This window comes from Apteryx mantelli, chromosome 23, assembly GCF_036417845.1.
Source record: "Apteryx mantelli isolate bAptMan1 chromosome 23, bAptMan1.hap1, whole genome shotgun sequence".
In the NCBI taxonomy this organism is placed as follows: Eukaryota; Metazoa; Chordata; class Aves; order Apterygiformes; family Apterygidae; genus Apteryx; species Apteryx mantelli.
The window spans coordinates 7,696,732-7,713,440 of record NC_090000.1 but is presented as its reverse complement, the minus strand read 5'-3'; the positions used below and the strand labels follow the sequence as shown (position 1 = coordinate 7,713,440).

Genomic DNA, 16,709 nt, shown 5'->3' with positions numbered 1-16,709 from the left:
TCACATTTTGTGAAGTTAGAGTCAATCTGTACCATTATAATTTGACAACATTTAGCAGACACTCTTCATGGATGTAAATAGATGCGCACCATAAGGCAGTAGAGAACCAGACCAGTGGTCCAGGATAGTCAAAGTTGCAGTAAGTAGTAGAAAAGAGTTAAAGATTATATCTAAATATACCATCAGCTTGCTCTCAGGAGCCCTTCTGCCTTCAGAAGAGAAAGAAATAGAAGTAGGGATAAATATTCTTATTTGCTGCCAAAACCTTTGCTGCTGTTTGAGGAAGGGAATGACACAGTGGTGGGGCTACCTATTCCATGTCCAGTATCATAGGCAGTAGGGAGTGGCAAACCCAATTCTCCCTAGCTTTCCATCCCAGAGTCATTAATCCCTACTCCTTACCCCTTCTTGTGGCTGGACCAGCTCGGCCCCGGCCCAAACCTTTCCTCAGGCCAAACAGAAATTTGCTGGCACTAAGAAGCTTCGGGACTGTGCTGTGGACAGATGGCTGGGCTCCCTAGTGCACTGAGCCAGCAGGTATGGTGCCAGCATCAGGCTCTGGCTGCTTCATTGGAGTAATGATTGATGGTGACTTATACAAGGGCTGAGAGTAATTCTTTGCTGTTAACCAGGCTTGGCTACAGTAGAATGGACGTGGAAATTTGTTGCTTCATTTATTCATCTGCCTCTGCTTCCTTTCCACCCACCCTTTGTGCTTTTTAATATTGAAAAGATGAAGCTACTTTGCTCAATCTTGAAATTGTCTTTCCCGAGATACTGTTAATTGTATCTCCACACCTTTTCTGATTCATGGACGCATAAGAAGATTAAAGATAGAGGGAGCAGTAATAGATTTGGTTAGGTTTTAATAGGCTTTGCAGAGGACAATGCAGAGTTTGAATGCCATAGAGAATACTGCCACTCTATCTTTGATATCCCTAAGGCTTCTTGGATAGTCTTTCACAAAGATTCTGTCTGTGCCCTGCATTCAGAGTCAAGACTCTCATTTTTCAATAGAGAATGTGTGGATTTTTTTAAAGGAGTATCTAATCATCTCAGTAAACTGGATGTTAAATTACAATCTGCAAAAATCATTGCAGCCATCATCTTGCATTATTTGTAACTTAAGCATAGTTTTGGACATAGACAGTGGACTTTTTAATGGCTGTTTGTTATGTTTCTGTTTTTTGGGTGTCTAATGACATATACAGTAAAGGGTTTCTGATATATCTGCTTAACAGTAGGCCCGCATTCATCAGACCTTCAGATATATAATTGAAGATGCTAAGTGAAAAGCCTATTTCAAATTTGGAGCCCAGGCTCCCTGAATAATTAGTGGAGAGAAGTGGGTACTTCCAGAAGATGATTCAGCACACCTGAAATCTGAATTATCCCTGGAGGTGCCTTTCTCTGTCTGCTGACTGTAAGGGAAACCTTTGTGCATAATTTAGACATATGTGGGTTTTAAGTAGGCTGTGGTTGGTGCTCAGCATTTTCTATTAATTTCTAAGGTTTCCCTTGGTATGCACCCAAGAAATGAGGCACCAAAAAGCTCCAGTCCCATTTGAAAATATATGGTCATGTATCTTTACTTTGCTCCTATTTGTAATCTCAGGCCAATTTCTGATGTAAAAAAGGTCTGAGGACCACTGGAGAAGAAAAAAACCCAAACATACATAATGAGCTCTACCTATTTCATGACTCCCAGACCATGCTCATTGCCATATTATCTGAGGTTCCAGTAATGCATTAAACAAAGTGACTAGCAGCTGGTTCATGTATGAAGAGACTGTGTATTATGAATCAGTATTTAACATGCAGCTCAGTGCAGCATTATATTTAGCAAGTGGATGTTGTGAGAGAAGTACTGAAGTCTTTCAGTGTTTCCCAAAACAATACTAGGAGGAAACAAATGTCCCTAGTGAAAAGCTTTCCGAATGTAGAAGGAGCCTATAAAGAGCACTGTACCAGTGTGGGGCAAAGTCTTTTGGTGTAGCATTAATATCTCCGGTCCTGCTCTCTTGTAATGGTTCACAAGGTAACATGAAATGACTTCTGTCTCAGCTCTTTTCCTGATGCCTTAGACTTTATTTCTCTGTTCTCTCCCAGCCCAGCCATGGCCGGAGATTCTAGGATCTTCATGAACCAGGACATGGACATTGGAGTTACATCCAGAGAACCTAAGAAGATTCCCAAACAGGCTCGGGATGATGTTCCCATTGCCACTGACCGAACCCGCCTCATATCAGCAGAAGGTAAGAAGCCACGCCAGCGTTACATGGAGAAAAGTGGCAAGTGCAATGTACACCATGGAAATGTTCAAGAAACCTACCGATACCTTAGTGACCTCTTCACTACACTGGTGGACCTCAAATGGCGTTTTAATCTTCTTGTCTTCACTATGGTCTATACCATCACTTGGCTGTTTTTTGGGTTCATATGGTGGCTCATTGCCTATATCCGGGGAGACCTGGACCATCTTGAAGATGAGAACTGGATCCCCTGTGTTGAAAATCTCAGTGGATTTGTTTCTGCGTTTCTGTTTTCTATTGAGACTGAGACAACAATTGGGTATGGCTATAGGGTCATAACAGAGAAGTGCCCAGAGGGCATCGTATTGCTCCTGATTCAGGCTATTCTGGGCTCCATTGTCAATGCGTTCATGGTGGGATGCATGTTTGTCAAGATCAGCCAACCAAAGAAGAGGGCTGAAACCCTCATGTTTTCTAACAACGCAGTGATTTCGATGAGGGATGAGAAGCTCTGTCTAATGTTCCGGGTTGGGGACCTCCGCAATTCCCACATTGTCGAGGCTTCCATTAGAGCCAAACTGATCAAGTCCAAACAGACCAAAGAGGGAGAGTTCATCCCCTTGAACCAAACGGACATCAACGTGGGATTTGACACTGGAGATGACAGGCTGTTCCTGGTCTCGCCTCTCATCATCTCGCATGAAATCAATGAGAAAAGCCCCTTCTGGGAGATGTCCCGCACCCAACTGGAGAAAGAGGAGTTTGAAATCGTGGTCATCCTGGAAGGAATGGTGGAAGCAACAGGTAAGGACTTGTCAGAATTATCCACAACTTTGAGGGAGGAAGGGAAAAAATGGAGTGCAGTTTGGCATTAGGATGTCACCGTTAATGTCAGCTGGACTGAGAACATGTTGGGGTTTGTCCTTTTCTAGTGACTGATTCATGTGGGATATTATGGTATGAAATAGCTAGCAATTATAAGGTGGGTGCTTTAGCTCACAATGTAATGTTTCACACTTTTTTTAATGACCTGGATTCAGACAGATGGGTTAGACAAGGATCTGTCCGTAATCAGTTAGAATTGATCTGTGGGGGGAAAAAAGGAATGGGCTAAAGGAATTCATGAGGTCTCTTGCCATCCTATTTTCTGTGATCAGAATTCATGGCCCAACTTTTTCCATTTCTCCTCTGTATTTAAAATGGGCTGTAACTGTTATTTTAGATATTGCTGTGGTGTTACTCTTTAATAGAGACTGTGAAGAATGTGCCCAAGTATTCCTGTAACCCATAAAACAACGTGTGCTAAAACTGAATGACTTGCGTGCAGGACATACATTTTCAAAAGAAGTTCAGAGAGGAAAAATACAGAAACCGCTTTTGTGTCTCTGGTGGAATGCCGTAATGGCGTAAAACAATGCTGTGTCATGGGTAGATTAGGAGACAGACTCAGCTGATTCCCAGTTTCCTGCCATGGGTATATTTGTAGCAAGAGATGAAAGAAGCCTGCACCTGTATATGGTAAATCTGGAAAGGTCCTGTGCTTCAGCTTCCCAAAGTGTAGGAGAGGGAGGTGGCAGTGTGTCTCTCAGGATGGTTGAACAAGTGGTTACAGGGGCCTCCAGGCTTATTTCTGCAGGTAGCCTCTCTCGGTCTGGCTGGAGAGGAAGACACTTGTACTCTGGTGTCTCACCTAAAAGACATGGCACCATGGGGTCATTTTACTGCTTGGCATTGAGGAGGGGGCTGACAGGCTCAGTTCTAGCACAGCAGGCATGTTTAAGCACCCTGAGATGCTGATGCTCTCTTCAGACTGGCTTTCTGAGCTGGAGGACTGTCAGTGTGCCTTGGTTGCTTCAGGGCCTTTAAGGGGAATGGGACTACAGGCAGCACTGAGGAGCAAATTGTTATCTAGAGATGTGGAAACACAGAAAGAGTCATAGATGCAAAAAAGCTTTTGTAAGTAGTTTTGCCCTGTGGTGTTTAAGGATTTTAGTTACGAGACAGGGCTGTGAACCCAAGGTTACTTTGGTAGTGGGTTTTTTGTCTTGATGAAGCAGGGGTACTCTGAAACACTAGCAGGGCCTTTCTGCTTGATGTGAGTACTCAGTGGTATCAGTGCATTCTCTCACAGATTTTAGCCCTTGCTTACTATTAATACTGTTGCTTTCTTGTGGTTTATCCTTGTTGGTCTCCTGATAGCCAGATGTAAGAAGAAATGGACTCTCAAATTCCTGCATCCCAGGCCTTCACTCTTAAAAACAGCTCTCCAGTGCTAATTCAGTTTCCTAGTATTTCCTTTTAGTCATTAGGTGAATAGCAGTAGCTGAATTTTCTAGAGCTAATGGGTGGTTATGTGTAGATTACATTATACCTTGGTTGGAGTACTGCACTGCACAAGTGAAATTAATTTGGAGTTACTAGGGGAATTACTAGGGCAATATTCCTTCCCAACAGAATATTGTAGAGATGCAGCTGAAATGCAGATCTGGAGCTGAGCATATCTAAATCTCATGAAAGTTTGACCAGAAAACTTTGTAAAGAAGGCACCTCATTATGGGGGTTGCCAAAATACTGCTGGTATAATGGTGGTTCCTCCCCAGATTGTTAATTACAAGACCCTGTTGTCCACATAACTCACATCTGTGTAAATCTCAGTCGCTCCACTGGATCACTTCAGTCTGAATAGGTAGAAAATAAGGTTGCCTCTAACAACCCATTTTTGTGGGCAGGTAGCTTGGGCAGCCTTAAACTGCAGAAGAAGGGGTGGGTGGCAAAGATATCAAAGGGGAGGATTTGTAATGGAAGCTTAATTTGTAGCTTAAACAATTACTAGATACAAGAACCTGCTAATCTGAGCATGGAGTGCAGTTTGTTGTTTGTCCAAAGCCTCTTTCCTTATCACAAGCTGACACTATCAAATTCTGCTTGAGCAGCTATTGCACTGCCTTCCTCTTACAAAAGCTCAGCCTCTGCTAGAGATGTGAGAGGAAGTCATTGTCAATAACAACTTCAAAATTAAAAGCATGGCGTAGAAATCATATTGCTTTATAAATGGGCTCCTCTCCCGGAGGAACTGTACAGGCCAGTGTGTAATGATATTAAGGAGTATACATCTGTGGAAAGGAATTATTCTGGTCTCAGAAGGCAGGCTGTGAAATTCCAAAAATGAAACTCGAAGAGCCAGTTTGCATTGAACTTAGAGCAGAGTGGACCTCAGATGATGCCATTAACTGATTCAGAAGCTTTGGTTTTCTGAATGACGTGTGTGTAGCGGGGGGGTTGGGGAGGCTGATATTTTGCCCCCAAAAAAGCAGTCCGCAGAAACACAGTGTTTCTGCTTTGTCCTTAAACCTCCTAAGAGCAATAAACCAGTTTGGATATATGAATTGCCACCTTTGCACCTCAACCTTTGCTCTGAGCAAATTCTTTAGGTTCTTTCCTTCCTCTTGGATTGTTCAAGGCCCATCTGCTTTCAGGAATGGCATAATTTATTTGAAGGGTGACTTCTATTATATCATGACACTGTTGCAACCTGGTCAGATTCAGAACAGTATCAAAATGCTACAGACAATTTATTCCCTTAAAAGCCCCTATGAAAAACTGGGAACCACCATCCCTGTGTGCAGAGGTATAATTGATTGACTTATATAGCTCTGCTCATGATGCACAAGAGGGAAGTGAGTCCTGCTTGCTCTCCCAGAGGTGGCTCAGCTCTGCAGCTGTTGGCAGGAAGAAAAATTAATGGAAACTTACCCAGACTTTACAGACAGCAACAAATCATACTCTGAATACATCCTGTGCTGGGGAGAAAGACAGCTACATTTTTCATAGGCCGTTGTGAAAGCAGGTCAAACCTGACTACACTGTGGTGGTTGTCAACATATAAATGAGTAAAGAAGCATAAGCATAACCAATCTCTGATTAAAGGGATTAATTTTTTTCACTGAAGCATTTGGGACAGCAAATTTATTTCTATTTCTAATTGTTTCAATCAATTATACATATATTTCAAATGAAATACGTTGTCACCTCTCAGACAAGGAACTCTGACACTTAAGTTTGATTCTGATCCAGTTGAAGGAAAAGATGACAAATAGTTCCAAATGAAAGATGTACAAGAAATTCTGAAAAGTTGAAACACTTCAAGTCATTGTTTTTTCAAAAAACAGTGAAACATGCTGTTGTTTAAAACAGTGTTTTTGTTTTCAAGTTGACTTGAATTTCTAAAAGGGTAAATAACAGCACACAAAAAAGCAGCATACCAGGAAGCTTGAAATGCAGTGTTCTTATTTTGCCAAAAAAGAAAATAAACATTTTATTAGTCTAGCAACAGCTCTCCAGGGGCCCACAGCTATTACACTTCCTCACCCACAAAGCCAGCTGTGGCAGAAGGCCCACTGACAGGGGTCTTTACAATCAATATTTTAGTATGGTTTCAGCACTGTGACTCATCAAGAGGTTAAAAACACCAAAGGGAGACTAAGTTTCTGGGTAGATGTGCGGTGATTATTCCTGAGTGAAATGACCACTGTAAAGGCAAAATCAATACAGATGACAAGTGTTCTGACTTCCAGTGCTCTTTGTGGGCATCTTGAAAGCAGCGGAATCACTCGCAGTACCTACTTAATGAATTGGTTGCAGAGATTACTTTAGGGAATTAATTCTCTTTTGACATATCTTAAAGGGACACTTGTCAAGATCAGCTGGCCTGAATTTGACCTCCAGTAAAAGGGAAGAAAGTGAAGGTGGAAAATCTGTTTGCAGAGTGAACACATTTTTGCTTTCAGTGCCTTTCTGCTTCCCACAGTGGCAAGAAAAAATTAGCACCATCCGGTTGACAGAATAGGGCTAGGCTGTTGTTGGCCAAAACACAGACTTCCCCTGCCCTCTTGTTGCTTAACTGGACGTAGCGTATCAAGCAAAGCTGCCAGAACCTACAGAAGCAGTTGAGATTCACACCCCCCTTCCATGTGAATGCAGAGTCGGCTGGGTTGTGTGATGAACAACTTGGCTGATTCAATTAGAGAACATTAGAGAGTCCAATTTTTTTATTTTTTTCTGTAAGCCTTCGTTCCGTGTGATGAAGCAGTCTGCATATCCTAGAAGACTTTCTGGCAGATAATTTGAAGAGGCTCTCTTCCCTTCCAACTTTACCCTTCCACTGCTGTTCACTGACAATTAACCAAAAATTGATTTATTGGTAGCTGTCCTGCAAACCTCATTTGGTGTCTATAGTGTCCAGCGTTGCTGTTTTCTGGGCGTAGAGGCATCAATGCTGAGTACTTCACTGTTGGTCCTTGCTGGTTTTCACTGCCTCTTTTTCCCACTTCCATTAAGTAAGCCATGAGAGAGAATTTCTGACATCTGATTAGTCCAGTGACTGAATAAAGTTTTAATATGCTTTTAGGAAAGGATGGGGAGGTAGCCTTCTGGCTTAGGTTCTGTGGCATAGAAGGTGGTTTAATGACAAGAAGTAATGTACTGTGAGTCAGGATTCTGCATCTCTGTTCCTCATCCTGTCCCTGTGAGACCATAGGCAAGCAGCAGCTGTTTTGCACCTTTGCAGAGGATACAGTAAAATTTCCTGGCTGTAAATATGGGACAATAAGGAGTAGTCGCAACATAGATGTACTGAAATTAATCATGATTTTCATGGGTGATCAAGGGAAGGGTGAAATTAATAAATGAAACTTTGGTGCATTCATCATCTGGTTAGGTTCTCTAGTTGCTTTGGTTTGTATTTTGCATATAAATATTCTTTCATTTTTAAAGCATTACATGAGTTAAATTGGTATTTTATTACGTACCACAAATAGGTGTTGTGATGCTTATGAATATCTTTGATATCCTGCATTAAAGGTGTGGGGATAAAGCAATAAAACAGGTATCTGAAAGGAAGGGCCTTGCAGAACTATTTAAGGTGCTTTTTTGGCCATCACTACCACTGTGAGGTGCCACACTATTTTTAAATACCCATGGCAATACTGATATTGCTGGCATAAAGCAGAGAGGGAAAGGGAATACTGGTTAATGTTGGTATTTTAGTTTGGATCAAGTGTACTTCTGAAGCAATTCCCCCAGTCATTTCCCCTTACCCTGCTTTGGCTTTGAAGGGCCACTAACGGGAGTTCAGTCGATGGGACCAGCATGGAGATACTCTGAGGTAATGTGTATAGCATGGACACCGGGTCCTCAGCACCAACTGGTTCACTCTGTAGATCTGCTCCCATTGCACTGTGCTGCTTCCTAAGGTAGGTATAAACTGCGAGTCTAACTGGGTTCTTATTTAGGCACTTAACTGAAACCTTGAAGGCAGGAACTTTTCAACAAAGTTAAAGGATGGATGCTTCCAGAGGCTCAGCTGTTCTACTGGTGATCTGAATTGTCCGCCAGAGGTGGACGTAGGCAGGCTAGTCATCTTAGGTTCCTCTGTAGTCGCATAAATATTTTTGTGAGATGCCTGAAGTTGCGTGGTGTGAGTCTGGGCCTCAGGTTCTGCCTGGCAGAGGACATGGCAAGTGAATCCAGGATCTTTAAATTCTAAGGCACTTTCTAACCGTTGGTACACCTGACACACAAAAGGATAAGGAATAATAGATGAGGGCTATAGGGATTCAGAAGTAGAGTTCAGTATGAGTATATATTTGCATTCTTACCCTTTTTAACCTGTTTCACTAATTCTGATGATTCTTGCCAAACTTTTTTGCGTGTTCTGTTCCACTTTGCCCTTGCGTTTTTTTTCATTTCCAGTGCCTACGAGCTTTCCCATGCCTGGAGAGCATTCAGAAAAATTAAAATCCCATTACTGTCCTCTGACATAAAAATCAAAGTGAATCAAGCCCAGACATGTCCTCCTCTAAAGGAGACAAGCATAAATAATTGGAGAATCATGCTACTACCTTCTAATATTCCTTTTGAAGTTGGAGGAATATTAACTTTTTGGCGGTTACAGTGTTCCTTGCTCTAATTAATGCAAAGGGACTAATAAATTTTATAACTATCCAAATGATGATGCTAATCTAAAGACATGTATTGCTTAATTAGACTGATAGAATTTAAAATTTTTATAACTACTCTTTGCCATCCGAACTTTCATCAGTCTGTTACTATACCTCTGAGTCCATCAGTTCTTTCTCTGTACTTCTGTAGCGTAGGTGGAATTCAGCTCAGGGAGCAGAATATATATTGTGCAGCTGTAGTGCATCCACTACAAGGGAAAATGTCACCCTGCGTATAATAACACATGAAAACAAGGACAGAAGTGAAATCACTTCCAGCAATATCTGTGTCAAAACTGCAGAGAGCCTAGCAAATATGGCAAACATACAGTCAGCATCCACATGACACTCTGCCAGCAGATAATCACTTAGAGCTGAGCTCTGTGGCATTTAAATGAGTAGAGTTAATTTTAGGCTGATGAAAAATGTTGTCTTGACAGCCCCAGGGGTTGGGATATCTCTGCCCACTGAGAAAGTCCAGGCCATGTAACAGTACTGAAAAAGATTCGACCAACCTGAAACCCTATGGCAATTTCTTGGGTTGGTAGATCATCCTGTGTGGTCCCCTCTTTCCTTGCCCTCTCCTGCAAAACTGCCAGTAAAGGTACTGGTTATGATGGTGCATTTGACGTAAATATGCGTCCTCCAACAGCTGGAGAGAGTCTGTCAGATCATCTCTGGATAACCAAACATCTGCAAGATGCAATTAGATTTGGCCTGTGATAATGAAGTTTGATTTTTAACTGGTAACCTAAGGGTATAAAAGGCCTGGAAATCAGGAGCAATCTCCTGCAGAATTTTTCCATTTCTTAGTGCTGTGGCAGAGCCAGAAGTGTCTGTTCCAGTTGTATAATCAGTGGCGTTGCAAGCAGTGAAAGGTTCTGAAATCTGCAACTCCCATTGAGTACATTGGAGGAAAAAATAGGCTCCTTACTGAGTGAGCCATCAGATAACTGCTTTTCTTTGGTGCATATTAACATTCCTTTGTCTTTGATAAAGTGTAAGCTGCTTGATCTCGACTGATTTTGATGACAGAAAAGTGCCTTATTGGTATAGTTCCCTGACACCTATTTTACACATCAGTCTTTCCTCAGTGACTCGGCCTGTTCTTGAATGTAATGAAACGCCTGGGTTTATACACATAGCAATGTATTTCACATCTTTTCATCTACTGGAAACCAGAGCTGAGCAGTTTACAAAGGCATCTATTGCTGCCTTAAATAGGAACATGCACAAACTCTGTTATTGATCCTGTGATGTAGTGACCCCAGCCAGCAGACCAAATATCCACTTCTTAGGATTCTACTATAATGAAATTATCATTAAAACTCTACGAAATGTTTATTGAAGAACTTGAAACCATGAGACAGTCCTCTGGTCTCCAGCTTTTCTTAAAAAAAAAAAAAACAAAAAAAACCTGGAACTGGTTCCAGCTTTGTTGAAAACCTGGTGCATCTGCTTATTCTGGTTTCAATTAAAATTCAGTTCTGTTTGCATCTGAAAGTTAAACTGCTGAATTAAAAGATGAGAAGGCTGTAACTAAAAGTTAAAAGTTGAAGATTTCACATATTTCGTATTTTTTTAAATTGGCAGAGTGTACAAATTTACATTAAGCATACTTTTACATTTTTAAATCAGACTAGGAGCAAGTAAAATTTTATAGTGGTCCTTCTATCTTGGAAAAATCAATACACTTGAAAAACAAAAAACTCAGTAACTTTTATTTGGAAACAAATTAGTTTTGAAACATATCTACTTTGACTTACAAAGGGAAAATCATTCTTTTCCTTATGTAAATGAGGCTTATCTAAATGAAGCCCAAGTCACCAAAAGGCATCTTTTACTTCATACCACTTACCATCTCTGTAATAGTACCAAACATCTGCATTTTTTAACCCAGAATGCATAGTTATATCCATTTTAACAAAAGGATGAGCAGCTTCTATCAGGACCAATGATACTATGGTGTGTTTTCCAAGAAATTCTGGGAATTTGAACTCTCCCTCAGTTTCTTGCACTCTCCTGGATGTCAGTGCTTCAGGCAGCTATAGCAGGTTTGTGCAAGATAATGCTGCTGTGCTGAAGTAGAGCAGCAGTGGCAAAGTTGCTGCGGTCCTTGATGGATGTAAGCATACTACCTAAGGATTCACTACACCCAAGATGTCCCATGGGCTTGGATCTCTAGTAGAAGCGAGGCTTATGAAATGAAACCGCTGATTTTTACAGAGAGCCCACAGCCATATATGAAAGATATTAGTCTCCTGAATTACTCAGCTCCACTGCAAGTTGAAACTTAGGCATTCAGAGCACAGAAGGCAGAGGCTTGTTGTATTCAAGTGGAGAGCAGCTGCATCCATGTGCTCTTAATAAAAGGAAGGTTTATTGTTTCCACACCTCCTCTGTCGTCTTTTTCCAGTTACAGAGGCAATAATTAGCCAGTGTCATTACAGATGCATTAATTAACCAGGCTGGAGAGCACAGGGCAGCCTGCAAAGCAGGCACTTAATGGAATTTGCAGCAGGGACAATGCTGTTGTTTACTGGGTGGTGTGGGAGTTGCCAAGCGGTATGTCCCCACGCAATTAAAACACCACTGCACATGTGCTAAAAAGGAATATTTGAATGGGATTATGGAGCAATTACAAGTCGTCTCATTGTGCTGGCTCTGTGTACCCCTGGGGTTACAGAAAGCAGCTACTGCAGGAAGCTGGCAGTGCATGGTATTTGGTTGATGAAAGCTTTCTATTGTTTCTTTCTTAATTTAATACTTATCATGGGAGATAACTGTGATTGTGTCTGTGGAGTTCAGGTTCACTGCCCCCCAGGTAAAGGAGCTATTTCAGGTCCCGATGACAGGGCAGGGGTTCCCTTCGGGTGTCTCGGACCCTAATGTTGGCAGGGACACTCTCCTCTTGGTCTTGGGGGCTGTTACAGGATACCTTTATGCAGCACTTGGAAGGCCATGGTAAGATCAGCCTGTTCATTTACAGGACTAATCCTGCGAGTACTGAGTGACCTCCTCTCCTGCTGTTTTTGCTGGGCTTTGAAAACACTCAGAGCTTGAGGGAGGCATGAAGGCCTTTGTGAATTCTGGTACAAAACCAGCTCTGTCTGAAGAGGAGGAGGTTTGTTTAACTCTCTCCTTACCATAATATGCGCCCATGTTGCTGGTTGTCTAGGACTCAACTCCCAGCATGAGGGAGCATCAGGTGATGAGATGCACGGAAAGGACGTTGGCGTTAGCCCTGCAAATCAGTGTTACTGACCCTCAAAACAGCTAGTAACAAAAGCCCCTGCAAATGGAGTTCAATGATATGAGTGTCAGTGACACAGGTCTCCTGAGAAAAACTACAGCAGGACTCTGAAGTTAGGACCCTAGAAGCTGCCTGTGTGTTGAGCTGCTATTCGCCAGCTAGTGTAAGGGAGCGAAGATTAAATAGTGTTCACCCTCCGGGACTGGGGAGTCTGTGGCAGGGTGCTCTCTGGATGATGGTGTGCATCATGGTGTTGTCTGAAGCATATAGTTAGCAGTGCGATCTCTATGCTGTTTTCTACTTATACGCAGCTGAGAGTTTCCTGAAAAGCTGCTGTACCTCAATAGAACAACTCCTAGAGGCAAGGACAGTTGGGGTAATTTTCCTCTTCCATTATGTTATTTTTCATAGCATCCTCTGCACTTCCTGGTTCCTGCCAGTCCAGGAAGCAGACACACTAGAACACTGTGACTAACTCTGTACTTGTTGTTCCTGCCCAGAAGCAAATACTTCTGCAAATCTCCTTGGGGGAAAAAATTGGCTTGTCAGTCTGTGAAATAGAACTGGAAATTTCTTGAAGTGCTGTATGTCTCATTGTCCCCCTTTTCCTCTTTCAAGAACTGAAAGCAACTATATACTAAGGAAAGCAACAAGAGAGAAGTAAAGCCTTCAGGAAATCTTGTTAGTGTGGGTGTCTTTTAATGGGCTGTAGCAATTATGAGAACAAAATACTCATCTCTACGAAAAGGTGCAGATTTGCTGATTATCCTGGGACTTCATTCACTTAGTTGGGCTCAACTAGTGAGAATATATGGTCTTCTCTGAAGCAAAAATGCATCCGATGCTAGTATTTTTCCCGTATGCATTGCTTTAGACTGCTGTTTGTGTACTTTGGGCTGCAGGAGTTACATTTGGAAGTATTGACTGGGAACTGGATCAGGTGCGTGTTTTGAATGTATTCCAGTCAGTCCTATCTCTCATGCCCCAAGAGAGAACAGTGGGAGGACTTGGTGAGGTCAGGCTTTCCGAATTTCACCAGAATTAATTCCAAAGCATAATGTATTGAGGACAAACAGAAGAGAAATATTTGGAAGAGAAGAGAGCCTTCAGGTTGTCAGGTGATTCCAAAGGGAGTCGTATTCAGCTATGCCAAGGCTGCATACTTATCCCTGCTCTGCTGTGAAAAGATTCTCTTTAAACTTTCCCTAAGTAAACAAACAAACTGTTATCCTTGGGGCTGAAAAGAAGCTTGACAAAAATCAGTTTCATACTTCCCGCTGTTCATTCAGTCCAAAATCAATTAACACATGGAATTCAACAGGTTTATGAGCTGGACTGTGTGATGTTGTGGGTTTTGGTTCAGCCAACCCTGTACAGTTGACTCCAACCCTCCAAAGGTATTTATGAGCCATTATTTCTTGCCGTGGAAATGGGTAGGAGCTGGGGCCCTCTCCACCTTTTAGGCTATGACTTGGTACCTAACACAAGTGCAGGAGGGGAGTGGCTGGTATTGCTGTAGCTGAAGAGGAATCTGGGGTCAAAGTGGGAGGGCAGGAAGCCAGGTGCTTTGGCAGGGCAGTGGGTTCAGTCTATTTAGGGATTGTGTGGGTCAGGATTAGAGGTGTATTGGCAGGGCTGGATGTTGTTGTAGCATGTGATTAACCGGAAGTGTTGTAGTCAGTTAACAGCCATGCAAACACCGCCTCAACAGAGCAATGTGAGGACAGAGAGAAGTTGCTTAGTGGTACCAGACCTCTATCCCATAAGCACAAGGTTCAGGAAACACTCTGAAGACGCGGAGATGAGTCCATCCCTTTTCCTTTGAGTGCTCAGCTTTTTCATGAGAGGCTTTTGTGAGGCTTATTAAGCGAAGAACTTTTCTGTGTCCCAGAGCAATCAGGTACGGAGATAACAGGAAAGTGCTTTTAAATGAAAGGAGTGGTGGGGTGAGCATGTAATGAAAGCTTAGCATTTAACATCCCTCTGTTTCTACCCAGGGATGACTTGCCAGGCTCGCAGCTCCTACATGGATACCGAGGTGCTGTGGGGACATCGCTTCACTCCTGTCCTCACCCTGGAGAAGGATTTTTACGAAGTCGACTATAACAGCTTCCATAGCACTTACGAGACCAACACTCCTGTATGCTGTGCCAAAGAGCTGGCCGAGTCTCGCCGGGAAGGCCAGCTCCTCAGCCACCTCTCCAGTGCCACCCTCCCGAGCGGAGGCAGAGAAGCAGAGACAGCAAAAGAGGAAGAAGAGGAAGAGGAACAAGAGAGGGAGCTAGTGGGATTGAGCGGAGCCAATGGAACAGCGGGAGACGTGAAGGAAGACATGTCTGTATAACATATGAACTGTGCCGGATGACAGATTCTCATATACACTTACTGGGAGACTGTGGCCCAGTGAGTCAGGAACTGAACTGGGAGTGAGGCCTGAGATTTATGTCCAGATCTCTGCTGACTGCTGCTTCGCTTGGCAAGTCACTGCACATCGCTGTGCCTCAGTTTCCCTCCTCTTTTATCTATACAGTGAGATCCTGAGCTTTGCACTCATTTGCAAAGCATTTGATCTCTATGGACAAGGCTCATTAAATATGATCACGGTTAAAATTGAAATTTATGCCACTGGTTGTTTCAAAAGATATTCATCGGATGGTCAAAATTATCCCCCCTTGAGAGGGTATTTAAAATGTAAAAATCTAGAATCTCCCGTTACAGTAAGAAGAGTGTGGTTTCATACTGTCACTTAATTTGTGAGTCAATGTATTGTAACCATTGTTACTGCTAAATTAAAAGAAGAGGAAAAAAAATCTCTGGTATGTAGTCAAGTGTTTTGCCTTCATGATTTTTACAAACAGATTTTAGTATATACCTCCAGGATCATGCTCACTGAGATTTATTTCCTACAAACTGAAATCTCTGACATTAAGAGGACAACTTTTCCTGTGGAGGGAATTCAGTCTTTTTTCATCCTGCAAACCCAGTTAGCACATGCTTCAATGTGGTAGGCTCTCCTCTCAAACTGCGTGTCATCCTTGTGTACTCTTTTTGTGGAAACTCTGATAAATGTCACAGGATGTCTATGATTAGGAAGAGTTTAGATCTTGCAACAGTGAAATTTTCTTCTTGCCTGGATGTCCCAGTTTCAGTTCCAGTTAATGATATATAGCAATGATTTAAAAGAAAGTAAGTAGACATCCAGGAGTCTGAAATGCTCTGGAATTCCGGACAGAGTCCCAGGAGTAGGTAGACCGGGTAAGTAGCCCTTTGCAAAATTCTCTGCTTTTCCATAAAATACATATATAAAATAAGGTAGGAACTTCCCTGACTTGAGTAGGGAAAAACATCCTCCTGTGGTTTTTCAGTTAGCTGAGAGGATCTGGAGGAGTAACTCCTCCACAGCAGAATGCGCCTTATATTTGATATGTAAAAAGTGGGGAACCATATTTTCAAGTTGGTGTAGCATGGCAATCAATTACATATTTTTTGGTGATGCAGTCAAGTCCTCCCCTTTCCAAAGCATTTCAGAAGGGTCCAAGGACTGTTTATGTTCTCCTTTTCCTGAAATGCATCCCAAAGAGAGATTTAATTTATTGAGCATGTTGAACTTTTCTGAAAGTAAGAGAGAGAACCTCTTCCAAAAATGCAGTCTCTGAAAATGACATCCATTTCCCTGCCACTCCCAAAGCATGTGCAGGACAATAAACTGTGGAAATAAAAGCATAATAGGCCCACTCTGCTGTAATGAAGGTTTAAATACAAGTCTGCAGCTCATATGCGAGCTGAAATAGTTCACACATATATCCACCCACATAAATACCCAGTATATACACTATACACTCATCAACCTCTATGTTACCAAAGGCCCGATTTCAGTGACATGTACATTTAGTACTCCACAAGAAACGTTTACACTTTGTAAGCACACTGTGTACAAATATCCATTCGTGTTTATATAATGTACCTAGCAAACAACCTAAACATACGTATCAATAACATTGCATAATTATATCTGCCTTATAAATGTATCAGTGATAAAATTCAACAATAGTATCCTTATACAATAGCATACACTTGCGTAAGCGTCTGTGTACATAAAATAGCTGGCTATCCTGTCACACGCATGGCAGTAGCTCTCAGGAGCTATCCATACTGTGTGTTTACACAAAGTAGATGCATTTATTCACAAACACACCTACACACAAA

The 16,709-nt window shown here is 42.1% G+C and overlaps 1 protein-coding gene across 1 annotated transcript; it reads left to right on the top strand.

Moving 5' to 3' along the window:
* The first annotated feature begins 2,113 nt into the window (after positions 1–2,113).
* Positions 2,114–14,877, top strand: KCNJ5 (potassium inwardly rectifying channel subfamily J member 5). Its single transcript, XM_013961594.2, has 2 exons — positions 2,114–3,056; positions 14,501–14,877. Exons 1-2 carry the CDS (start codon positions 2,117–2,119, stop codon positions 14,845–14,847), a joined length of 1,287 nt encoding a protein of 428 aa, XP_013817048.1. The 5' UTR covers positions 2,114–2,116; the 3' UTR covers positions 14,848–14,877.
* The last annotated feature ends 1,832 nt before the right edge of the window (positions 14,878–16,709 follow it).